The sequence below is a fragment of the Notamacropus eugenii genome, chromosome 1, assembly GCF_028372415.1.
Source record: "Notamacropus eugenii isolate mMacEug1 chromosome 1, mMacEug1.pri_v2, whole genome shotgun sequence".
Lineage (NCBI taxonomy): Eukaryota > Metazoa > Chordata > Mammalia > Diprotodontia > Macropodidae > Notamacropus > Notamacropus eugenii.
Window position 1 is genome coordinate 77272839 of NC_092872.1, and position 26762 is coordinate 77299600.

Genomic DNA, 26762 nt, shown 5'->3' on the forward strand with positions numbered 1-26762 from the left:
CAACAACATATTGTTACATCTTCCCAAGACTGGCAACCTCTTGAATTTCTAGATAGGGACTGCATCTCATCTTCTGTCTCCCGTGGTAGGCACTCATTATGCTTGTTGATCAATGCTCAGTCAATTTGGACTGAGTAACAGCACCGTGTACCTGAAATTTAACCCATTTCCCATCCCAAGAGCTTCACATTCTGTGTCAATTCTGTGCTGGGAGAGAGGAAACAGGAGACACCAATATCTAAAAGGGCAATTTATTTCAAACCCGAGCTACAACATAGCCCATGAATCCTTTCCCTCCCTTTCCCCACTAACCTCCCCACCCCCAATCACAGACCCAATGAGACCCCTGCCTAAAGGAAAATCCTTTCTCCTTCAGGGCCTGTGGTTAGTGGAGGGAAGCACCATGGAGAGGTTGTGCTTATTCCAAAGATGCAGAGGGTACACAACCACAGGGAGTGACACAGACAGAGAAATATGTAGCCATACAGACATACATAGAGATATGAAAACACATTCTCGGTCTCTCTGTCTCTCTCTCTCTCTCTCTCTCACACACACACACACACACACACACACACATACAGAGAAATATGTAACCATACAGATGCACATACAGATATAAAAACACATTCTCAGTCACACACAGAGATATAAAAACACATTCTCAGACACACACAGAGACATATGTAGCTATGCAGACATACATAGAGATATGGAAACACATTCTCAGTCTCTCTCACACACACACAGACACACAGAAATATATAGCCATAAAGACACACCTATAAAAACACATTCTCAGTCACACACAGAGAGAAATATGTAGCCATACATGCATATAGCTATGGAGACATATTCTCAGTCACATACCCACACATAAGTTTATAGCCACACAGACACATAGAAATATGAAAAAATTCTCAGTCTCATGCACACAAATATGTAGCCATACAGATATAAAACACATTTTCAGTCTTTCTCTCTCTTACACATACAAATATGTAGCCATACAGACATTCATAGAGATAGGAAAACAGATTCTCAGTCACACACACACACACACACACACACACACACACACAAAAGCATGTAGCCCTACAGACATACATACAGATATGAAAACACATTCTCTGTCACACACATGCAGAGTCACATAGGCACACAGAGATATAAAGCCTTGTACAGACATACACAGAGATATACGACTACGTACAGATATGTAGCCACAGCCATAGAGACACACAGATATGGATACCTCCAGGATCAAATATAAAGTCCTCTTTTTGGCACTGACAACTCTTTCCAACCAGGCCTCTTCCTATCTTTCTGGTCTTTTTACACTTTACATCCCTCTAAAAACTCTATGATTCAGCCACATTGGACTATTCCTTGCTTACGAGATTGTGTCCCTTTTCTGTGTTTCTTCAGTGATTTGTTTCTCATGTCTGAAATGCTCTCCTTTCTCCTCTCTACCTTGTTTCTTTAGATTCCTTGAAGTCTCAGCTCAGGCAGCTGGGTGGTCCAGTGAATAGAGAGCTGGGCTTGGAATCAGGAAGTCCTGAGTTCAAAATTGGCCTCAGACTAGCTATGTACTAGCTATGTGACCTCGGGCAAGTCACCTAACCTCAGTTTCCTCAACTGTAAAATGAGGATAATAACAACTATCCTGCAGTTATTGTGAGGATATTTCTAAATGGGATAATATTCGTAAAGCACTTAGCACAGTGCCTGACACATCCTTATTATATATGCTTATTCCCTTTCCTCATATGTGTGCATCTATATGTATATGCATACACATACACACACACAGACACAGACATATATATATGTATATATTCCCTGTCCTCAAATTCCACCTTTCTGGGGCAGTTTCCTGGTCCCATCAACTACTGGTGCCTCCTCTTCCGACATTGCCTTCCATCTAGCTTACGTATATGTAAGTATTTTCATGCTGTCTCCCTCATTAGAATATGGGCTCCTTACTGATTCAAAGTTATAAAAACAAGAACCATTCTTCAACAGATAAGTGGTCAAAGGATATGACAGGCATTCAAAGGAATAATAATCTCTATGCCTCTATGTCAGGCACTGTGCTGTTTTAAAAATATTATTTTCTTTTATGTAAGCTATCAACTCCCACATGAAAAAAGCTCCAAATAACTGAGAATTGGAGAAATGAAAATTAAAGCAATTCTCCAGTTCCACTTCACACCCACCAGATTGACAAAGATGACAAAAAGTGGAAAATGACAAATGTTGGAGGAGCTGCAGGGAAACAGGGACACTAATGTGTTATAAATAGAGCTATAAATTGGTCCCATCATCCTGGAAAGTAATTTGGAATGATGCACAAAGAGTCACTAACTTGTGCATACTCTTTGATCCAGTTATACTACAATTAGGCATATACCCCAAAGAGACCCCCCACCAAATAAAAGAGGGAAAAGGACCCATATGTACAAAAATATCTACAGCAGCTCTTTCCATAGTAGCAAAACAAGAAAAACAAAAAAACCCAAACAAACAAACAAACCAAAAAAAAAAAAAAACACAAAACCAACCAATCCCTGGAAACTAAACAGATGTCCACCTATTGGGGAATGTCTAAACAAATCATGGTATATGGACAATGGGATATTAGTATTCTATAAGAAATGAAGAAATGAACAGTTTCAAAGAAAACTGGAAGACCTGTATTTGCAGAGGCAGAGTGAAATGGGTAGTAATTTGTAAAATAACACTAAGAAAAAGAATTCTGAAGGGCTTCAGAACTATTGAAAGCAATAACAATTTATGATTCCAGAGAACCAAAAGCTGAAGCATGCCACCTACGTCATGGTAGAGGTGATGGATTCAAGAAGCAGAATGAGACATACACTTTGGATATAGTTAATGAAAAAATTTGCTTTGCTCGACTATGCATACTTGTCATAAGGGTTTTTTTCTGTTTTTTTGTCACTGAGGATTGGGGGAAGTTGAAGAGAGAGAAAATAAACCCTCAATTGAGAAAAATTTGGAAATTTGAAAAATTTGAAAAAAATTATAATAACATAAAAAAGAATGTGAACTCCTTGAGGGGACTTTTATCCTTTCCTTTGCATCCTTAGTGCTTAGCCCAGTACACAGTAAAGGTTTAATAAATGCTTGTTAACTGGCTGACGCAACCACTTGTGGACATAAACACACAAGCATTGCCACACACACACACACACACACACACACACACACACACACAGACAAAGCTATACATACACACACGCTGGCCAGAGAGAAAGACATTCCAACACACACACAGATCATACACACACAGAGATCTAACTATAGGAAAATATTACTATAAAGATATATTATATTATAATATATATTACTATAAAGATACTCAATCACAGAGAAATACAAAGCTACTCAGCCAGATTCTCTCTCACACACATATATACATGGCCACAGAGAGTCACAGACACACAGATACTCAACCACACACCTACACACTCGGAGAGATTTTTTCACACATGCACACACATATCCAACCACAGAAATATATTTACAGACACCCAGTTCCACTGCCATAGACATTCCTATCCCTCCACACAAATAGTTGGATACCTCCCTCACGCACACATTCATATGCAAACAAATACCCAGTCACATGCATATTTACATACAGATATCCAGGACCTCTACCCTCCCCCCACCCAAACCCCAAACCTCAGCCCTTTCACACATACAGTTTCATGCATGTAGACATATAGTCCACCCAGAAATCAATACAACACACACAGATAACTACCCCAGCTATTTATTCCTTGTGCACAGATATACAGCCACACATGGATAATCACACAGTCATTCACATACATACTCAGTCACATAAAGAAATGATCACTACACAAAACGAGCCAGTCAAATATATACCTGGCCACAGAAAAAAGAGATTAATGGCACAGATACCTTGCCCCATAGACATCCACAGGCACACAGAGAGACAGGTATTGACACGTACAAGGAGATTTACAGTCACATGTATATACACTCAGGGTGATTCTCACATTAAGGCATCCCTGACCCATCTGTGTGTCTGATTAGGGCAGTGCTGAACAGATAGGAATTGGGGGGGTCAGTGCAGCATTAGGACATATGATCTACTTTGTTCCCTCTCTTTGCCAGCCCAGTCCCTGGAGTGTAGTATGGGTAAAGACCATCACTTGGGAACAAGACCCTCCATGATTCCAAGCCCAGTTAATATGTCTTGAGGAGGCCTCTGGCCCCAAGGGCTCCTAATAGTCTATGTGCAGCCACCTCTTTTTCCTAAATTGGGATCATGAAAGGGGAAGGGAAGGGGGACTAAGGCCAGGGTTGGGCAGACTACACACTTGGAGTTTAATTATTCACCCATTCTCCAAGAGAAGGGATCTCAGTCTATCTTTTCAGGCAAGAGGACCCAGGAGCCTGCTTCAGAGTTTCAGAGATTTCCATCTGGGCTGTTCTCAGAGGGGAGAGATCATGACTTAGTGGGAGTCATGATCAAACCTAGGGACCAAAGGGTTCAAGATCATGGTTATGAGAGCGTAGCTGAGCCTGAGATTTAACAAGGGCTGGGATGGTGGCCCAATGTCCTTCATATGGAAGGAGAAGAGTATGAAAATGAGCTCAAGGAGAGGTTGGGACCATATAACCCATATCCCTTTGGGAGTCAGAAATAGGGTTTTATTCCCTGTCCTAAGTTCAATCTTCTGACCTACCTGCTCCCCCTCCTCTACTTCTCTAACTTGTTTTTCTTCTCTCAAACTAGATGACCACTAAGATTCGGTCCATTTTTAATATCTATGGTAGTTTATCGGCAGAGGGACTTGTATCAAAGGGCGGAAGAGATGAGGAATACTGCCAGAATTGGAAGTGGTGGTAGCTGGACTTAGTTAATGGAAAAAAGAGCAGGACCAGTCACCTTGTAGACCCAGCGATCAGTTCTACTTCCTCACCCAAGTTTGTTCTGAGAAGGAAACTCCCAGATGAGAAACAGCGAGAAGGAGGGTAAGCGAGAGGTGGGGAGGGGTGGGAGATGTCCCGCTTTCAATTCAGGCAGATCTCATCTTTGTGCTTTTAATGACCAACCATGTGCAAAGAGGAGCTAAGTCAGGGGGTGAGGAGGGCCCCTCCTCCTTTGGCCCCTCAAGCTCCCACAATCCTATCTTTGACTTGGAGCCACAAGTATATGTGGCCTATGAGGAACATTGAGTAATCTAATAGAAAAAAGGGGGAAGTAGGGAGATGGAGGGAGAGGCATATGAGGATAGGCTGGAAGAGAGGCTGAGGCCACAAAACCCATATCCCCTTGGGAGTTAGAAATAGGGTTTTACTCCCTATCCTAACTTCAATCTTCTTATTTTACCCTTTCCTTCTCCAAAATGCTCCTAAATTAATAAAAAAGTCTCTCAAATTAGATGGCCACTAAGTTTCCTTTCAGTTCTAATAGTCTATGGTAGTTTGCAGGTTTAGTCTTGACTCTACCCAAGGAGACTACAAGTCCTAGGATGAATGGGAGATAGGTTCTTAGAAAATGGAAGCACTGCATCCTGGGAGTAGCCCTAGCATGGGTTGTGAGACTAGCCAGGGAGGGAGTTTCATATGACTTTCTCTTGGGTAGGGGAGGGCTAGAGGATGGGACTAGGATTGACCTTCCCTTTCCCTCACCATTACTAGTCTCAGAGGAACAAGGGTAGATGTATGTGCTAAAAGCTTTCAGATAAACCTTATACAAGGGGCCCAAGAATATCCAAAAAAGATTAGATTTGGGGAGTTGTGAAGGAAAAACTGGTCACAGATCAGAACCAAGGGCCCTAGTCCATAGTCTCTTGGAGATGGAGCTATGGTAGCTGGCTAAATCTGGAAAATTATGGGTTCAAAGGGAGGTGTGATAAGGGAAGAAGTGAGTTCAGAGGCAGGACTAAGGTCTTGGTGAGGGGAAGGGTTGGAGTAGACTCTCTAGATAAGGATTATGGGCTAGACTCAAGAATGGGGTAAGGAACAGTTTTTGAAGGGTGGTGATGGTGAAGTATCTGGAGTTATACCCATGATGTCCCCAGAATGGGCCCTCTAAGGGGCTAGGAAAAGGAGAAGGGAAGTGAAGTTCTGAGGTCAGGGTCTCTGAGCAATGAGGTTTGTAGAATAAGCAGGGTTAGGACACCCAGGTAAAATAGGCAACTTCATCCAGATCCACAGGGTAGTCAGTGAGCAGGATGGGAGCCTTGACAAAGAGCTCCCCTTTATAGCTGCGCCACTTTCCTGCCGGCAGGTACACGTCACGCTCCTGCTTCCCTGGTTCCAGCACAGGTGCCACAAGCAATGTGTCGCCAATAAGGAACTGAGAGTCCACTCGATGGGCTGCTTCATCCCCAGGCGCAATCCACCAGAGAGGACGAACTATGGGATCACCTGTGTCAATCACCTCTCCAGCCAGTTCCAGGAGCAGTGGGGCTACCAGCTCTGCCCTCAGGGCTGCGAATTTACGGGCTATCTCTACCACCTCCTGGTCATAAAGCCAGGGCGGGATGGAGAACTGCATGGCTGGCATGAAGGCTGCGACCTCCAGCCAGCGCACATAGAGCTCACGCTCTGGGATTCCGGTATTCCCACCCCCCTGGCCGGCTGTATGCCCTGGCACTGCATTGCCGCCTATCAGGTCAGGCAGGATAAAGGGATAACCCAGCATGCTGATGGTCAGTACCGCTGGGATCAAGGAACGCAGACCCAGTTCATGGCCCCACACCGAGTCACGGTCAATAAGGCGGAAAAAACAAGAGATGTTCTGTGACTGGTAGCCCACGCGCACTTCAGCCAGCGAGAAGAAAGGCAGTGCCATCTCAGTGTACCGTCGGCTCCACAGGTTGGGGTCAGCCAGTGCGCGGAATGTGCTGAAGTCTCGGGGCAGATAGCTCACTTCCCCAGCATCAAACTTGAAGGAGGAGATTGAATACTGGGTGCGAAGTCTCCTCAGGTGACCCTGGAACCATTCCCGGGCGGCTGGATTGGTGAAATCCAGGACAGCACCGATGCCGTTCCACCAGCGCACCAGGGCCGGAAGCCGACCCGTGGGCTCCCGGACAAAAAGCCCCCGCTCCACGCCTTCACCAAAGCTGGATGAGTTATAGTTGACAAAGGGGTGCACCCACAGGGTGACCCGCAGACCAGCCTCCTGTAGCTTTCTAAACATCTCTGTGGCATTGGGGAACTTGGCTTCATCAAACGTGAAGTCCCCGTAGGCAGGCATGTACATGTCATCTATTTCCAAGTAGCTACAGTTGAAGCGATATTTGCGGATCTTCTCCGCAAAGTGCAGGACCTTATCCTGGTCCACTGCTCTCCCGTAGAGGGCCCAAGTGGACCAGATGGGGTCACGAAAGGCTTCTCGGGCTGGCACCTTGGACGGCTTATTGAAGTAACGCCGTACCATGTACTTATGGATTGATGTCACGTCAGAACCCACACAAACACGGTAACTGAGCTCCGGCAGGGGCTCCCGGCCCACAGGTGGCTTGTAGGATGTGTCATGATAGCGGGCCTGTAACAGAAGAGAACGCCCAGTGGCATTCCAACCCAGGTGGAAGGGCACCGAGTCATTCACCTTGATGGCCGCTGCTTTGGATGACAACCAGTATCGTTCAAGAATACCGCCAAAGGCGGCCTGAGATGAATAGACGTCACTGGTGACAAAGGGCTGGGGTGCCTGGAGGCCAGCCAATTGGATGGGCCAGTGCTGGGTGCGCATCTCGGCACCACCATACCAATGCACATCGCCTAGGAACATGGTGTGCTCCACAGAAGGGGTTGGAGCCAGCTCCTCCCAGCGCACACGGTAGCACATAACGGTGTCCTTGGGCCGCACTGTCTGGATGAAGAAATTGAGGGGGCCTCCTGTGGAGCGAGTACAACTCAAGATGTCACCCTCTCGTGCGCAGGATTCCAGGTCCAGGGCCCCAGAGGTGAAGGCCAGACGGAACACTTGCTCTCCTTGCTGGTTTCGAATGGAGAAGCCGCCTGTCCTGAGTTCCAATAGCTCAGCCCTAAGGCGCTCTGCCTTCCGGAGAGATGTGCTGTAATAGCACCAAGCAACCACAGCCGCTAAGACCAGTAGGAGCCCCAGCACTACAGATCCCAGCATAGGTTTTAGCTCTTTAGATGGCTTGGTCTTGGTTGGGGAAAAGTTGTCAGGGAGGAAGGTATACATGGTTGTGGCAGCTCTGGCAGAAGCCTGAGAGTCCTCGGCTCTCCTTCCCCTTCGATGGTAGCGCTGTCTCCCTTTTTGGGGATCCTGGGTCATAACCTCTCAAGCTGGGTATGGAAGGGGAAGGGTATTACTTTCCCAATAACCAGATCCATTGAGGCCTGAAGAACCACAATGTCTGAAAAGGGGGTGGGGGGTGGAAAGAGACAGTGTTTAGTTCTTTATTGTTACTTCTGAACTTCTGTGATCCTTTCCTCCACCCTCCTCTCTACATCCTCCTGTCCTTGCCCTTCAAAAACGTATAGTCAACAGTATAATTTCCATGGAGTAGACATCAAGATTTTTTGAAAACACAGGGTGTGAGATATGGGAAAAAGAAGAATCTGAATAAACCATTCCTAGTACTCCAAAGATGAGAATAATAAAAACTCACATTTATACCAGTGTTTTAAGATTACTAGGCTCCCTGAGGGTAGGGACTCTCCTGCTGCGCATCCCTAGTGCTTAGAAGCTAGTTAATGCTTAATAAAAGCTCTTTCATTCCTTCATAAAGAGGATTCCTCATAACTACCCCATGGAGACAGATGTCTCAGTATCAGACTCATAACTATCAACTCTGATGCATGACAAGCAGTAAGATAAAATTAATTGCAGACAGGAGAGTGATATATCAAGGTCCTTGGGTCATTGGGACACAAAATCACATAGAGGGAAAGACCTCAGGTCACTGCTGGGGGTGGGCCAGAGAGGCCATCCTCTGGGTTGTGGAACCATCTGGTCATCTGGTAGTTATCTATTTTTTTAACTAAAGATTCTTGCAAACTAGATGCACAGTTCAGTTGTACTTAACCTGCTGAAGGAGTACAAGCATGGTCAATGCCTTCTAAATTACTCTGCTTGCTCTATTACATACTCCAAAGATCTCTAATTTAGTTGACCTGTGTTCTCTATCTACCTTTCTAAAGTCTCTCCCATCCTTCCCTTTGCTTCCATTCTGATGGCTATCACTACAATTTGGGAATTTTGCCTTTTGCCTGGATGATACAACAGCTTCCTAACTATTCTCCCAACTTCTTGTCTTGTCTCCCTCTAATTCATTTCAAACATGGTGGACAAACTGACTTTCTTAACGCAATAACCCTGACCTTTGCTCAAGCTCTCCCTCCAATGGCTTCCCAGTGACCACAAGATAAAGTCCCATTCAGAGTGGTCTCAAATCTAACAATCGCCTCTGTCCAGCATTACTTCTCAGTGCTTCCTTTATATGAACCCTCTACTGATCTTTTCTCCCACTTTGAACATGTCATAATAATTTTCGCATATGTTTGCCTTGTTCTCTCTGCCTATTTAAACCCTAACCTTTCTAAAGAACCATTTCTTCTAATTAGTCTTCCCTATTGCTGCCCATAACAACCTACCTTTTCCTTTTGACTTTGTATCATTTATTTGACCCTTATCACACATTCCCACCTTGCATTGTTTGGTAGCTTTTCACCCTTGAGTCTTATTTTCTCAAATAGATTATAAACACTTTAATCAATTGTTCATGCTTCTCTATATTCCCCCACAGTGCCTGGCACATAACAGATTCTCTCTAAATATGTATTTATAGTTTTGCTGGAGAAGAGGTAAGGGCTTTGACTTGAGAGTGGTACTCTAATGCCATGGTCAGAGAGGGGAATGAAGGGGGATATATTACAAAAAGTAGGCATAGAGAAAAAGACACCAGTTTCTTTCAGTAGAAAGTTATGAACTGATTTCTTTTTCCTCCTTGAGAGCAGAGCCTCAGGGAAGATCTTTCTCAGACCAGCCTTCATCCCAGCTATGGTCACACCAGGTCTCTCCCTTTCCCCTATCCCCATTTCATACCTCTGACAAACTGAGACATGGGAAAGACCTTAGCTTAAAAATGCCAAGGCATTCCACTGCATTTGGGGCCATCTCCAGCCATCCTGACCTATGTCTTGCCACTGGATTCCAATGACTCTGGAGGAGAGTGTGAGGGTGATGACTTTGCACAGCCCTGCCTCACTTAAATCCAATTCAGTTGCAAGTCACTTGCATCACCCTCCTTTTGTCGTTGGTCCTCTTTGAGAATGAAGGATGGAAAACAATCAACACCCCCATTCCAACAAAGTCTTTCTTTAAAAGTTAATTTGGAGGGAACATCTTATACCATTTGTCCAGGGATGAAAAAGTGGCTGGTTATGGCCATTTGGCAAACCTTAAATTGCTGTATAAATGCATCATCTTCATCATCATTAAGACTGTCCTCTCCCTTGCCTCTGCCTATCCCATCCCCCACACTGAGACTCACGCATACAGCCAGATACACAGAATCACAGAGTTCTGGAGCCAGCCACAGTCACATGCAAGAATACAGAGAGAGTCACAGACAACATTAAGTTGCCCTGGATCTGTCTCTAATTCTCCATTGCCAAACTTCTAATCGGGGCAAAGAGTAGAGCCAAAATAGAGAGGAGGGAGATAAGACGTCATGCTATATTTACTCTTTCTATCCCCAGGAAAAACAAATCTGGAAGGCGGTGCCAGTTACAAAACAGTACTTTGAACTCAGCCATCCAAGCTTTTGCCTTCATTGCTTCCAGCTCCAGGCAGAGTGGATGAAAGTGAGACCCAAGGTAAACTGGCTTACCCAAAGGTTGCAAATTCCTTGATTCTGAAACTTCACTGTAGTGAGAGCTAGGTTGAACTCATGTCCTTCCCACCCACCCCTTCACATTTTGATGGTTATTCCAGGTCTAAGTCTTATCTCTTAGCTCCTATTGGTCAGGAATGGCTTCCTGTCCCACGGGTCATGTTGTTTTGGTCTGATATGAGGTAAGACAGGTATCTGTGTGCAGGGTCAGATAATCTCCTCAGATCTCAGGCTCTTGGGCACCCCTCCCCATGAAATCTCCTTCCAGTCAAACATGTGTGTGTGTGTGTGTGTATATGTGTGTGTGTTGTGGGGGCAGGATATAAAATTTAAAAAGTTAAAAAGCCATCTCTCCTTCGTCAATAATGAGACTTAACAGTATAATCCAAACCTTGATGAGATAACCAGAAATATTTGACTTGATAGCTTTTGTGGCCTCCTGCAGCCTCCATAATCTAGCCCACAGCCATCTATGAACCCTTGGCTGGACTATAGTTCAAAGGCCTATCCTCACTTAACACACTTTCCAAGCCACCAGCAGAATCCTGGTCCCCCTTCCTAGCTTTCCACCCCTCCCATTTTGTGTGCACAGGGTCTTATACGGAGCATATTGTGAGGGCAGAAAGGAAGTAAACAGGAACAGGAGAGAGGAAATGTCTCTGTTCTCAGGGATATTCTGAGCCACAGGTTCTGAAACCTTTTGGTCTCAGGACCAATTTATACTCTTAATGATAACTGATGATTTCTCCCTCTTCCCCCAAAAGTTTTTGTTCATGTGAGTGATATTTATGAATATTTTCTTTATGTGAGTTATATCTGTTGATATTTATTAGAAATCTAAAGCTCTTCATATCATTATAAAAACAATACTGATGTCACAGCCCTGCTGCAGTCCCAGGACCATATTTACTTTGAGCTGACAGAGGACCCCTCCAGCCCACATTGATTTTTTTCTCGTCTACTTTCTCCGGTACTTATAGTCTAAGTCATGAACTCCCCCGGAATCTGAGAATCTCCAAAGTTAGGAGGGCCTTTAAAAGTTAGCTAGTCCTTTCCCGACTCATTTGCAAAGGTGAAGGGCCCAAAAGGGTACTATATTGCATATAACATGAAATTTTTTATTAATTGGTTTTTACCAATTTTTCCTTCCCTTAAAAAATTATTTGTTACAAGAAATGGGTCTCTGAGATTGGGAGACATACGGGGGAAATCTAGGTAATGTAATAAACAAAAGATATAGATGCAAATCAATTTCTTCAAGTCATCTATCTGGTCCAACCCATACCTGAACAGGACTCCCTCAAAATATCTCTGACGGTAGTTATCAGATTTCCAATTAAAAGCCTCCTTTCACAGGGAAATCCCTATTTCTTTTAAAGGAAGACAGGAATTTAAAAAATTCAGAGCCGTCAACGTCCAAAGCAGGAGAAGATGTAGATTATTATCTGTTCTGTTTCCCTCTACCCCCACCCTCAGCACTGAAACATTTACTGTATTTACTATATTAGAAATCTTTGGAAAAGTAATATTGGAATGTGGAAAACTTCCTACAGAAATCTACTAAAATCATTATCAGCACCAAACTCCTTTTTCCAATTCAATTTCATATGGACTCACTATATGCAAAGCATATCACTTGGTTTTGGGGAAGCTCTAATTATTAGGAAAGTTTTCCCCTATGCTGAACAAAAGTCAGCCTTCTTGACTTTGATCACATCTTTGTTTTGCCTTGTTTCTTCCACTAGACTTAGCTCCCCAAAGGGGCAGTCTTCTCTGTTTCACCCATACATAGACCAGCACGGAGGCACTCAGGAGATTTGAATAAATGGAAGCTTCCTTATGCCCCAGCGGGCAAAGCTAGGGCCAGTGGATGGAAATTCCAAGGAGGTAATGAAAAAACTCACAATTAGAGCTGTCCCTAAACAGTCCCTGGACAGTGTAAGTTAAGAAGGGAACTCCCCATCAATATAAATATTCAAGTTGCATTGCATGTAGACCTAGATCGGTCCTCTAAGTTTCCTTGGTCCTCTGAGATTCTGTGATGGGGCAGATAAGACCCATACCCTAGGGGAGATGAGGATAGGAAACAGACTCACTAATGAAGAAAGACATGAGCATGTAAATACAGACATGGACAGATACTTCATGGTGTTTACAAATGACAGGCATATTTATTGGACTAGAGAGATGTCATTGGAGTTTCTTATGTAGGTGGATGGAAAAACTATTTAGCTCAATGGTATTCAAGCTGCTGCCAGTCTGGGCAGCTGCTGAAAAGGAGTGGCTTAAAATCCAAATTGGACCTACACTGGGGGAGGGTGATTTCTGGAGGGGTCTGGCAGCTGTTCTGCGGTTACTGATAACCCGTTGGCAGATTCACCAGAACACCACCCTGTAATCAGCATGGTCTCCCCTGCTGTCTGGCTGTGGGATACTCATTTATCCTGGAAAGGGATGCTAGGTCTGCCACGCATTTGCCCTGGATCCTCCTCCTCTATTCAGCCACTTATAAGTCTGAGGGGAAGTGCCAAACTCCTTCCCACAAGCCTTGGTGTCTTGCCCTTGTGGCTCCCCGTTTTGTCCCCCCCACACACACACCCTTTTCCTGCCCTTTGCTATTTACAAGTCTCACTCAAAAGTAACTTGATCGCCAGCCCAGACCTCAATTTTGCCATGCAGGATAGTGCCAAATGAAGCTTGGATCGGATGCTAGAGAACAACTGGCCTGGACCCAGGATCCCAGCCCCCACCTCATGAGCTCTTCTTTGCCCCCCTTCCTAAACCCACAAGGGCCTTCCACGGTGACTCCTCACCCAAATTCTCAGTTCACCCAGCCCCCAGTAGAGCTTTATCAACCCCACTCCCTGGTCCCCCGGGGGTAGTTTTATTCACCCAAACAGCAGCTCCATTTCCCAGAGGGGTGCCTAGAGAGGACATGTAGGTCGCTAGTCACACTGGAAGCCATAGCCTGATTTGGGAGTAGACTTGGAACCTAAAGGACCTGCAGAAGCCATCTGGTCCAGTCTTCTCCTTTTATGTGTAAGAAAACTAAAGTTCTTCTTATGGTCACCCAGATGGTAAGCGGCAAAGCTGGGACCAAACCAAGATCTCCTGACAGCTCAGCCTTTTTTCCATGACACAGGTGTCCCACTTCTTTGCCTGGGGCTCCTCCCCCTCTTCCCAAAGCGAGGGCAAAGGAATAGATTGAGCTTCCCAGAGGTTCTATGTTCAACTCCTCCACTCAGTGTTTCACAGCCTGTAACTGATTGAGACAGAGCTAGACTGACCGGCTCCTTCATCCACCCCCAAAACCCTGCCTGCAACCAAGCCCGTCTGACCTACCCCCAAAGGAGGCTCGGGGCACCAGCAGTCACTGTTCCTCGCTGTTCCCAAGTCTCCAACCCACTCGCCCCCGAACCCACCTACCCGAATCTAGGAGGAGGTGTCCTTCTCACAGAATTCCTTAGAGTGGGTCCCCTCCCCTCGGTCAGATTTAGCTAGAGCTCAGGGGCTGGGCTGGGTTCTAGGGACAGGGGTGGGGTGGGGTTTAGGGTTAAAGTCTGAAGCAACAGGCTAGGGCACTGTTCAGTTCTGAGGCCCTAGAGGGATTCCTCCCCTCCAGAGCTGAGTCCCACCCCTCGAACCCCTCCCAGCACATCTCCCTAGTCTCCCATTCTAGTTCCCTCCTCAGTAGCGCCCCCACCGCGACCCCAGTCCCTCCCAGCCGCTGCTCTCCCTTCCCCAAAAGCTGGCTCCAGACTTCAGCGCCGCCCCCCCACCCCGGTCCGGGAAGACGGAGCACTTACGACTAAAGCTGCGTCCCCCCAGCCGGGCAGTTCTCGGACCCTGGCCAAAGGTGTACCAGGGCTAGCAGAGCCTGCTCCCAGGCGGGTCCGGCCGCTTTCAGCGCGTCCGATCGGAGCTTGTTTACGGCGCCTCTGCAGCCCACAGTCGGCCTCTTGGGCGTACCGAGGGTCCCCGGGAGTCCTCCAGCCCCGCGGTACGCGCGCCCGGGGGAAACCCCTGCCCGGACCCACTGGGGACACCCGCCCCCATCCTGCTCCTCCCCCAGCCCCGTTCCCCGAGCTCCGCCCCACCCTGGGGAAGCCCATGGCCCCAAAGCCAGCTCCCTCAGTCGGGCCCCGGAGGAATCGCGTGTTCCCCGGAGTTCCTGCGTTCCACCTTGGCAGCACTCCTCCCCTTCTCGGGAGAGCCCCCAACCCCGACAGTTCCTCCCCTTCCCTTCTCCGGAGATCCCGCCACCCCGAGAACCCCGCCTCTTCCCTACCCCTAACTCGGCCCCTCCTCCAGCCCTCGTCCTTTCTGGACCCCGCTCATTCCGGGCCCCTAACTCTGGAGCATTCCTCGGTTTCTCACCTCTCACACCCCAACATGGATCCTCCCTCCCTTCTCTCCCCCACAGTCCTCTGCAGCCCTCGAAGCCAGCCTCCCCTTCCCCGGGCCCGCTCTTCTCCCCATCCAGGGCAGGGCAGCTGTTTGTTGGGCTGGACAACGTTTTGGGAAGGGATAGTGACCCACCTTCTCCCCTTCCCTCCTCCCCCCTTACTGGAAAAAGTAGTTTTAGAGCTTGAGTTTTAACCTTTTATGTCCTGAACCCCGATGGCAGTCTGGTGGTCGATAAACACACTCTTCATGTAATGGTTTTAAATGCTTGAAGTGCATAGGATTACAAAAGAAACCAATTATATTGAAATTTATAGTGTCAAAAAACGTTTAAAAAAAAACAGCTTCACGGACACCAGGTCCAGAACCCTTATTTTAGCGACTCATTGCAGGAGGCGCAGGGTGAGAGAGAAAGATGGAGCCAGTGTTTTGGGTTTGCAGGGATTTGGTGAGAGGATTTTGGAGAGGATGGGGGAGGGGGTAGCGTGGGGTTGGGGTTAGGGGACCAGTAACTTTCTGCTCCCCTGCCTCTCATCTAATTGGTACAAAACCTGGCCTTTGGCTGCTAGGGGTTCCAGATAAGAGAGTCTAGGTATGGGGGCAGGATGCCTTCTCCCCCCCAAGTTGATCAATCAACTTGTTGAATTGACAAAACTTAATTAAGCTTTTCTTAAGGACCCAGACCCTCTCCCCTGAAAGATTCAGGGAGTCTCCCCTTTTTTTCTCACATTCATCCCTAGAACCTGTTCCTCTATTTTCTAAATACTCAAAGGTGGTGTGTCTTCCTAATCTCCATGAAGGTTTGAAGACCTGGGGCCCAGTTCTGGCTCAGTCACTAATTGACTGTGACCTTGTCTACCAAAAGGGCCTGGACCAGAGGATCATTTGAATCCTTTCTAACCCTGACATTCTGTGGTGCTATGTTTAGAATCCCCTTCTTCATCCTATGAACAACCTAGGCCCCCCTTCCCTTCCACCAACCTCAGGATTATTTATAGTGTTACTTGTGTTCTGGCTGGGAGACCATGTGAGTCATTGTCTATTTTAAGAAGAGATAGTATGAGCTGGGATAAATGGGAGTGTCCCCCAGCCATTCCTTCCCTACTCTCCTCCACTCAGGGGCATCTCACAGGGGTTGGTGTAGGGCAGGACATCAAAATAAGACAGTTCAATTTGTTCACGTCTTTTTGTTGTTTATCTGTGTCTCTTTCGTGACCTCATCTGGAGTTTTCTTGGCAAAGATACTGGAGTGGTTTGCCAATTTCTTCTCCAGCTCATTTTACAGATGAGGAAATTGAGGCAAAGAGGGTTAAGTGACTTGTCAAGGGTCACACAGCTAGTTAATATTTAAGGCTTGATTTGAATGCAGGTCATCGTGACTCCAGCCTGGCACTCTGTCTACTGATAGTGTCTGCCCTCCAATGTCACAGGTTTCCTAAAACCTTCCTTTGGGGGAAGGATAGATACCTTTTGATAGGCTAGACTACAGAATCTGCATTAAGGGAAGATTTCCAATCCACAGTCCCTATTCTGAACTCTTCTGCTGTTGCTTTACTTCTTAGATCCTTGGAGGGGGAGCCAGAAGTGTCAGAGTTTAATGAGATGAGGCACCAGGGATGCTGGACTGTAGTGGCCCTGGTGGAGCTGTTGAGTACTGAATTGAGAGGATGCTGGGCCAGGGATGAGACCACTGGAAGGAGACTAGGAAGAAATGATACTTTGGGGGAGACACTTTGGGGGTGATAAAACCTGGATTGGGGAAAGTTAAGTCTTGAGGAGGTATGGATCTTGTAGAATATGCATGTAATGGAAATAGGTGCTATAATGGAAAGGGTATTAGATTTGAAATCAGAGAATCTGGGATTTGAATACTGCCTTAGATGTTGATAATCTGTGGAAACTTTGGGCAACTCACTTCCTTGGGCCTTTGCTTTCTCAAGTGCAAAACAAGGGTGTTAGACTAGATAATCTCTAAAGTCTCTTCCTGTGATCCTATAGCTTTCTCAAGTGCAAAACAAGGGTGTTAGACTAGATAATCTCTAAAGTCTCTTCCTGTGATCCTATAGCTTTCTCAAGTGTAAAACAAGGATGTTAGACTAGATTATCTCTAAAAGTCTTTTCCTATGATACCATGCTCATAGTAAGTTTTCAGATATTGTTGATAGGTGGGTTAAAAGCAAGCCCCTGGAAAGCACCGCAAATTATCTCTGCACCTCACCCTTTGCCTCCACAGTGCAGGGTCCAGAGCCTAGGTCTACTGCATTTTGGTCTATTCCATGATTCTAATGGTCCCTGGTCTACCATGATGGCAGGAGATGAAGGGAAGAGGGTGAAGTCCTTGGGTTAGACAGTTGTGTGAAAAGAAATTTTTATGGAAAGGCTAGGGTATAAGAAGGTATGACAAGAGCCTTTGGAGGATAATGACAGAGAAGCAAAAAAAAAAAAGTCTGGTCGCCAAAGACCAGATGAGGGAGAGACAAGGACTATTCATTGATGTCTTTGCATCTCCAGGGCCTAGCATAGTTCTTAGCGCATGGTTGTTGTTCAGCTATGTTCAACTCTACATGACCCCATAGGCTTTGTCCAGGGGGCTTTTTCTTGGCATGTATGCTGGAACAATTTGCTATTTCCTTCTCCAGTGTATCCCCATTTTAAAGATGAGAAACTGAGGCAAATAGGGGTTAAATAACTTGCCCTGGGTCACACAGCTAGGAAGTATCTGAGGCCACATTTGAACTCAGATCTTTCTGAACTCTGGGCTCTGTGCTCTATCCACAGTACCACCTAGCTACCCAGTATATAGTAGGTGCTTCATAAATACTTTTGTTGAGTTGAATTGGACTGGGGCACACAGTTGGGCTAAGTGAGCCAAGCATCGTTGCTTTCTATCCTTCTCAGGCCCCAGTGTAGGGGATTCACAGAGCCCTCTCCCAAGTACCTATTGGGATGTGGCTTAAGTCTGGGGGTGGGGGAGAATGAGGGATCTGGCAGAGAGAGGAGTTGAAGGGGCTACAAAGAAGAGACAGATCTCTGCAGGCGGGGTGGAACTTGATTTACTAAACCACCCCGCCCTCTGCCCTGACCACGGCTCGGCTCTACCAGCAGCGGTGGACAGGGGCCTCCGACACGAATTCGGGGTGGATGATGTAGTTATTTCTCTGGGGTCCTCCAATCAACTTGAATTGACTGGTGTTCCACCTGCAGGGGTGAGAGGAAATTGGAACAGTCCATCCCGTTCATAGAGATGATCTGAGCCTTGCGCAACTGACCTCTAGAACTCCTTAACCCTTGGGTTCATATTATGGTGGGAAGGGCCTGGTCCTCCAGGCGCCATTCAGTGGTCTGCACTGTATTTCATTCTGAGGCCCACATGGTGAGAGGGAGGGCTACAAAACACCCGGTGAGAAGGAATGTGGGAGTTCCTGATTTCAGCCCATATCCTCAACTTCTATATCCAATATCTCCTGCCCTAATAATGATCCAACTCTGAAATCCTGAGACTGTGGCCTGTGGATCCCATTGTCCTGGAAGCTTGGCCCAAAGACTAGGCTCCATGACCAACACCTGTTAAGACAATGGTGTCCCCTTCCAGGGCTAGACGTAAAATATTCCCAGTTAAAAAAAAGGACAAAACTGAAGGAGATGTATCCAAAGAGAGGAAGGGGAGGGAAGGCCCACCCACCAAAGGAGTCAGGTGCACTTACTTAAGGTTTGTATATGATGGAGGGAGGCGGGGGTAAACCACACAGTTCATTCCTGGCCTGTGATTGTAAGGCGGGGCACTCCTATAAAGCAAAAGGAAAAGGGATATCAGATTAGGCAGTTGAAGTATTATCATTCTCTAGTTCCCTTTCCCTCTCAAACTCAGGTCTGTGCAAACCAGAGTTAGTAAATTCTTGATACCTGTGGACTTCTGTGTCTGTCTGACCATCCAAATCCTGCCTGTTCTTTGATGCCCAGCTCAAGGTCCGCCTCATTCGGGAAACCTCCCAACTGTTCCAGTCTACACTGTTCTCTCTCTCCACTGAACATCTAGGGCACTTATCTTCTGTACCTGTCCTCTGGACACTTACTACAAATGACCTTATGCCACTCTACATCCCAGGGTTGTCTCCCTGACCAGACATCAAACTCCCCAAAGACAAAGATTATGTCTTTTCCTTCTTTGTCCTCCCTGGAGCACAGGTCTAGACACCCGGGGGGGGGGGGGTCAGAAATGAAAACTTAATGTAGATTAAATGCCCCAGTGGTTTCCATGTGATATTCTCCATCCTGGGGCCTATGTCTTTATACTGCAGAGGCACCAATTTCTCTGAGCTCTTGGAATGAACTTAAAAGATCCCTACAGACCTTGTGGGATCATGAAATTATTGATCTGAAAAGATCTTTAGAAATGATTTAGTCCAAATTCCTTATTTGACAAGTGAGAAAACAGAGACTCAGAGAGGAAAAACTCACCATTATACAGCTAAGTTAGTGGCCTAGCTATGAGGCGGTCCTTTTGGTGGGACCACCCTCCACTGAGGTTCCTGGGGATGTGTCAGTATTTGAGCCCCTTTGGATGAGAATTCAGTTGTGGTTGAAAGTGTCCTATGGATGGGGACCTTGGGCCTCACCCCTAGATAGTTCTTAAGTCTTCCAAAGTGCATCCACCACTATTACTAATGCTATATGAATGTGGACAGATTACTTCCCCTCTTTGAAATCTGTTTATTTGTAAAATTGGAATAACAATCCCTGCTCTGACCATCTTCCAGGATTATGAGGATTAAAGGAGAGAAGACATATGCCAGCACTACGTAAATATAAAGTAAAACGTAGCTGCAATGAATTATGACCCTCAGTGTTTCTCCCTCACAACACTTCCTCGAGGCTGGGAGAGTTAAGGCTATTTGTTTTCATTTCAGGGACCTTCATATAGGATCATAGGATTTAGATCAGAAGGATACTTAGAAATTAACTAATCCTGCTGCCTCATTTTATACAGATGAGGTCAGAGAAATTAGGTGACTTTCCCCAATATTACTCAGATAAGGAGCAGAGCTGGAATTGATACCATCCCATATTCTTTCCTATATACCACTTCCAGTGCTCACACAGAGAGTCAGTGGCAGAAGTGGGACTAAAATCCAGGTGCAGGGTCTCCTGAGTCCTCCAGTCCCACAGGAGGGGACTTTCATTAAGGTCTAAGGATGTGCTTTATTCGAGGGCCCCTCCCAGTTAAGTCTATTTGTTAAAGTGGAGGGAGGCTGCCTGGGAGAGAGGAAAATAGCCAGGCTGGAAGCTCTTTATGGCCATATTGAGAGGGGAAACTTAGATTCCCTGGGTCTGGATTGGGAAGGCAAACCTGGGCCTCCCAGAGCAAATAGGAGTAAGTCTGGGCTAACCATGGGCAGAAGAGGGACACATGGTTGGGGTTTTGGAGGCCCCTGGCATCATCTTGTCTGCATTTCTGCCTTCATGCAAGCCCATCTTGTCTACCCTCTTAGTTCTGTACAATACCAAGTTTGTTCACCACCCTCCATGAGAGGCCACCCTGAATTTCCTCTACAGTGCTAATCACTGTGGGGTAGAACTGGACGATCCCTTTGAACCTTACAGTCATTTGGGCAAGATGGCGCTCGTTGCTGGGCGCCCCTGTGGCATAGTAGTCCATGCCTCGAAGGCAGTAATGTCGGCCTGTGCAGGGGCTCTCATATCCCTGGAATGGCAAACGGCCAGGTACAGTGTACCTTGGCTGGATGGACGGCAGCTGGTTCCTGGACAGTGAGTTCAGCATGTTGACCACCACCTCTCGCTCTGCCAGGGCACAGAGAGCCACATGCAAGAGAGAAATAGAAGAGAGACCAGAGACACAGGGAGATGGAGGAGAGACCAGAGATACAGAGAGATGGAAGAGACACCAGGGACACAGAGAAATGGAAACGACCAGAGACACGGAGAGATGGAAGGGAAGACCAGAGACATAGAAGACAGAGATTATAGAGAGAATAAAGCACAGAAAGAGATGGATAGAAAGAGACAGAATCATGGAGATGTGGAGGGAGATTGATGTACATAAGATACAGAGGGACAGAGACAATAGAAGCCCAGAGATATGGACAGGGACGTAGAAAGGAAAAGGGGGCAAAGATGGAGAGACATAGCATTAAGAGACATGAATAGGAAGATAAATACAGGCAAAAAGAAGAAGCAGAATTAGAGCAACAGGCAGGTAGACAAACAGAGAAGGAGAACGAAGTAGGCAGTTACTTAACCTCTTCATACCTCTAAGAACCTCCCCAACCCATCCATGCCTTTAGACCCATACCCATGACCAATTACCATAGTTGTTGAAGCGATCGGGTTTGGGGGGACCATCCAAGGGCATTCCCCGAACCGTTGTTTCCATTCCAGTTTCCTAAGTGAAACAAGAACGACTTTAGACTGAAGGAAAGAAATTCAAAGGCCAGGATCCAATGTAGTTCCTACTTCCTTCTTTTTCTAGCCCAGGAAGTCCTTCTGACTTCTACCCCTCCCCCAGCTCCCAATCTTCTCTAGGGCCCCTCACTTTTCTCTCTCTCTGAGTTCATAGTTTCCTAGCAACATCTCCCATCCTCTCTCTCCTCATATGTCTTACCCTCCTCACCTTTCTCCATTCATTTTCTTTGTACCTTCCTTCCTAGGGTAACTATATCCAGGCCTATTTCCTGCCCTAACTCCTCTGAGATGTGCCTGTCTGAGATGAGTCTTTCATTAGAAGAAGCCAGAGGGTGGAATATACTTCTACCCCCTCTGCCCTTTCTCCTTAAGAGTTTCTCTGAGAACAGAGTTGGTTTTCTCTGTTAGATTTCATTACCTTTATCACTCTCAATGAGGGATTGAATACGGATCCACGGTTCATTCTCCCCCCTCCCCCGTTGGATTTTGGAAGGCTCCAGGAACAAAGCCTGTTTTTCTCTCTCACTTTTGAGAATGATCTCACCTGGTGGTCACTGGTCCCAACCTCTCCCCCTCCCTACTGCCATTGACATCACAGCAAGCCATTGTCCATCTTGCTTTCATCACAGAGAACACAGGGAGGGAGGGGCTTCTGGGTTTCAGGATGGAGAGAAGGAAGTAGGCAAGTGACTGAATGGGCCTACCCTCTGCCTCCAGGTACTATACTGCTTCCCTATCCAAATAACTCTCAACATTTCCATCCCCAAATTAGGCACCCAGGAAAGAACACTAAAGTTGTATAAGGTGCTTTTCAGAGTTGGGTAGACTGCTTAAGGTGAACTCCATATACCCCTCCTTCTCTTGTATCTCCATGCCATCCATGCTCCCCCATATGATCTGACACTAGAACCCAGGTGTCTTCCAGTCAGTCATTAGTTGTCTATTATATAACAGGTACTATGGTATGGATACAACAAAAATGAGACAGTTTCTGTCCTCAAAGAGCTTATCTATCCAGATATGTACACATTCTTGAGTTCAGCGGCTACTAACTTTGAACCCAATCACTTAGCAACAATCCACACTGGGCATTCATTTTTCCTCTCCTTTGTCTCTACACTGCCCCTACCATCTGAACTTCTACTTCTATGAAGAGGAAACTGAAGTACTGAGTAACTCCCTGTATGCCAGATTAAATACCACCTCTTCCTATAGCCTACACCCCTATTCTCTTGGTAATCTCTTTCTCCCTCTGAAATCTGAATACTCCTGACATTTGTCTCTTCTCATTTAGCACTGAAAACATGTCTGGCATTATTAGTTAATTGAAAGGTGTTTTTTAAATCTTTTCCAACTGTACTATAAACTCCTTGAAGGCAGCAGCTGTATCTTACCTACTTGTGTATCTCCCATAGCACCCACCACATTGACTTGCACAGGGGAGATGCTTAGGCAATACATTGACCAATGCGTTGACATGTATCCATAGATACGTTGATGACAGATGGCAACGGTGTATGATTTGTGTTTTTTAAAAAGAGACATTGGAGAGGGCCCCACATGCAACCCAAAGAAAGAAAAAGCTGTAACGGTGTTTTAGGCATGATGCTAGGGTGGAAGGCAGAGAGGGAAGGTAAATGTTACCTGCATGAACCCTCTATCCCGCCCTCCTCCTGCCCCCATACTTGCCCATGTTGTGCCAGTTGAAGGGATACCTTTGGCAGTCTTGGGAGGTAGGTAGTATGTTTGTTCCAACACGCGCTGTTGTATGGTCCTGTCCTCCACGTTGAAAACCTGTCTTCACTAACAAAGGTTGGGTTGTATCTCTCTGTTAGGCCATGATGAGTAGGGGTGAGGAGAGATAGAAAGCATGTCATTCCTTCCTGCCCCACCACTAGTCAGGGCTCCAGCCTCAAGAAATAGGCTTCCCTTCTGTGTCCTCTCCTGGTTGGTAGTCAACCATAAGTAACCACACCCTCTCAGGCCAGGTGTCCTCATGGAATAGCAGCGTCTCCTTCCAGGTGTGAGGAGGGATCAGGAGAAGATTTGATTCCAGGGGTGTCACAGGGCTCGAGAGAGACACACAGTTGAACTACATTCAGCTCAGAAGACCTATTTTCTTCAGAGGCCTTCTGGACTCTCTATCTAGTCCCAAGATCAAGCCTATGCCTACTCCTCTCCCCAGCTCCCACAGGTGGTTAGATTCTCTGTCTAGACTCCAGTCATCTTACTTGCCCCACCCCCTCAGCCACTGATAATACTATTTTTTGAGTTCCCCAAGCTCAAAAAAAAAAAAAATCTCAGAATCGTTTTTGGATCTTCTGCTTTGTGCTATAATCCCTTTCATCCCATCCCATCTCCCATCCCCCATATATCCCATATCCTATGTCCCATCGCACCTTATCAGTCAGTGAGTTCTTTGAATTCTTCCTTTAAAAAGTCTCTGGAATTCCTTCCTTCCTTTTCTTTTCCATTCTTTCTGAGACTGTTACAAGAGCCTCCTAATGGATTTCCCGGAATCATATCTCTTCTCCTTCCCCCCTTTTCCTGACCACCATCTCTAGAGCCCCCAAAGTAATCCTCCAAAAGCACTTTCACTCTGATTACTCCACTGCCTGTCTAAAATGACTTCCTATTGTACGTAGGATAGATTAAAACTCTTCATTTTGAAATTGAGGGGCCCTTAAAAATATGACCCCCTCACTTGAAATAGTAGGGGTGAACGTGAGAGCCATCATCACAGGGCAAGACGAATTAACAGGACTTGGAAACTGTTTGGATGTGTGTGTGTGTGGGGGAGCTGGTAGTGAGGGAGAGAGAAGAGTTATGGACCTAAATGAATGAGCAAATTCTGTTATCCTTAATTAAAACAAGGAAGCCAGAAAGGGAAAAGATGGTGGGTTGTTTTAGGTACATTGAACTAGGAGATATCCAGGTGATGTCCATCTAGTCATTAGAAATGCGGGTTTGACATTTAGGAGAAATAAGGGCTGGGGATATAAATTCAGGAGTCATCCATATAGATATTCTGATAATCAAAGTTAAGACAGTGTCTGTGTTAACCAAAGTAGGAGATTACAGGGGAAAAACAGGAGACAAATGAAAACAAAGTCTTGACGCATGACTATATTAATAAAGTAAATAGAAAAATAAGGTGACGGGGATGGAGAGAAGCTGGGAAAGGAGATAGAGTAGCAGTGGTTATATGGGTAAAATGAGAACCTGAAGAATTCAGTGTCACAAAAGTCAAGAGAAATGTTTGAAGAATGAAGGGGTGTTTGATATTGTCAGACACCACAGAGAAGTCCAGGACGATGGAACAAAGGCCTTTGATAATTAGAAAATTATTCATGTGACCAAAGGACCACACCCCTTTGGTGGCGAACAATTTTTTTTCTTCTCCAGTCCTTCTTGACCTAGCCAAACCTTAGCCGACAATCAAGGTTGTAGCTCAAATCTTCTTTCATGAAGTCTTTCCTGTAACCCACCAATGATCTCCCTCTAATCTGAAAACAGGTATCTGAGCCCTCAGTCACACCCTGCTGTTCTGTTTTGTCTTTTATTTCCTGTATCTTTTCTCAGACTGTGAGATCCCTGAAGTCAAGGGTTCTGTTTTTAACTGTCTTTCCTGCTTAGTATAGTTCTGGTCAGCATGGGCACACAGGGTGGGGAGGGGTATGTATTTAAGGCAGAGAGATAGACTTAATAAATGAATTTTTCTCTGATAGGGAGAGGTTGTCTTGGGACAAGAGTCAGGGGATCCCTTCACCCAAGGGTCAAGGTTCTTCTCAACTAGATAGGGTACATGGGTTAGAGTCCCCAGTCAAGGGTCATAGGTACCTTCTTGTTCAGAAATCCAGTATTTCTGGGGTAAGTAGGGGTTTCCAGGCACAGAACCCTTGTAGCTATACTCCTCTACAGCACGCTTCACCATTTTCTCCAAAGATTGTCGATCTACGTGGTGTTCCACCATGGGTTTTTTGAGGCCCTAGACATTGTTAATGGGAGAAGAAGGAAGAAATAATAAATACATGGCTGAATAAAGGGTCTTGTACCCAAAGACAGAGGCTGTGTGGCCCACAAGAGGATACAGGAAAGTCAATTCCCAGACCCTGTCCTATGATCACAACAGTGGCAGCCCAAAGTCCACAGTGTCATACCTTGAGCTCAACTCTCTCTCCTCCTGCCCCAGTTGTCTGTTCCCCTAGAATTCCCTTCCTGACTTTGCACTGCTTTCCAGTCTACTCTATGAAGTACCTTTTCTCCCAGTATCTTCATACATTACTCCTCCCAATACCCCAACTCCTAACGTCTATACTACTTACATTACCCCCAAACTTCTCCCTATCTCCTTAGGGTTCTCTCCCCCAAACCACGCCCCTTGCATTAAGGATAATCAACATTCTGGCAGTCAAAATTAGGAGTACTAAACATCCTAACACACTGGAATGATTAGTTAGATCTAATAAAGTGGAATTTAATAGAGATATACACCAAATCCTACATATAAGGCTCAAAAACTCAGCTGCACAAATGTAAGATGGGGAAAGAGGCCTAGTTTGAGATAAAGAATTAAGGTGGAAAAAACCCAAACCAGAGGGATTTAATGAATTGTTGCATCTGAATCTGCAATGTGACATGACATAAATAGAAATCCAGTGCCAGGAATGAGAGAGATAATAGTCCAGCGCTACCCTACTCTGCCCCAGTTCAGACCACATCGGGAATACTGTATTTAGGAACAGCTAGGTGGCGCAGTGGATAGAGCACTGGGCCTGGAGTCAGGAAGACCTGAGTTCAAATTCAACCTCAAATACTTTGTAGTTGTGTGATCCTGGGCAAGTCATTTAATCCTGTTTGCCTCAGTTTCCTCATCTGTAAAATGAGCTGGAGAAGAAAATGACAAACCACTTCAGTATCTTTTCCAAGAAAACATTAAAAGGGGTCACACCTGAACAAAACGACAACAGTGAGTGATCAAATGAGATAATATAGGTGGCAACACTCCTGTGACTGGAGTGGAAGGGGCGGGGAATCTCCTTACTTTCTCCAACTGGG

The 26762-nt window shown here is 45.9% G+C and overlaps 2 protein-coding genes and 1 long non-coding RNA gene across 6 annotated transcripts in view; 1 reads left to right on the top strand and 2 right to left on the bottom strand.

Moving 5' to 3' along the window:
- Positions 1–235: 235 nt before the first annotated feature.
- Positions 236–15401, bottom strand: MYORG (myogenesis regulating glycosidase). Its single transcript, XM_072606205.1, has 2 exons — positions 15258–15401; positions 236–8399 (listed from the first exon to the last, which is right to left on the bottom strand). The coding sequence occupies exon 2, from the start codon at positions 8315–8317 to the stop codon at positions 6176–6178; it is 2142 nt and encodes a 713-aa protein (XP_072462306.1). The 5' UTR covers positions 8318–8399; positions 15258–15401; the 3' UTR covers positions 236–6175.
- Positions 9098–26762, top strand: part of LOC140502152 (uncharacterized) — a 68779-nt gene continuing 51114 nt past the window's right edge. For both annotated transcript variants that reach the window (XR_011966546.1, XR_011966547.1), the window contains exon 1: positions 9098–10863. This is a non-coding gene — a long non-coding RNA (uncharacterized lncRNA). The remainder of the gene's footprint in view (positions 10864–26762) is intronic.
- The window catches only part of SPMIP6 (sperm microtubule inner protein 6), a 50064-nt gene continuing 41615 nt past the window's right edge, over positions 18314–26762 (bottom strand). The window contains exons 2-7 of one of the 3 annotated variants that reach the window (XM_072606367.1): positions 25545–25692; positions 23420–23532; positions 21609–21684; positions 21017–21083; positions 18989–19069; positions 18314–18482 (exon numbers count right to left, since the gene is read on the bottom strand). In XM_072606367.1, the coding sequence (XP_072462468.1) occupies positions 18380–18482; positions 18989–19069; positions 21017–21083; positions 21609–21684; positions 23420–23532; positions 25545–25692 (588 nt within the window). In that variant the 3' untranslated portion in view covers positions 18314–18379. Of the gene's footprint in view, positions 18483–18988; positions 19070–20878; positions 21084–21608; positions 21685–23419; positions 23533–25544; positions 25693–26762 lie in introns of all 3 variants that reach the window. The other 2 variants (XM_072606358.1, XM_072606376.1) reach the window with 2 other exon arrangements.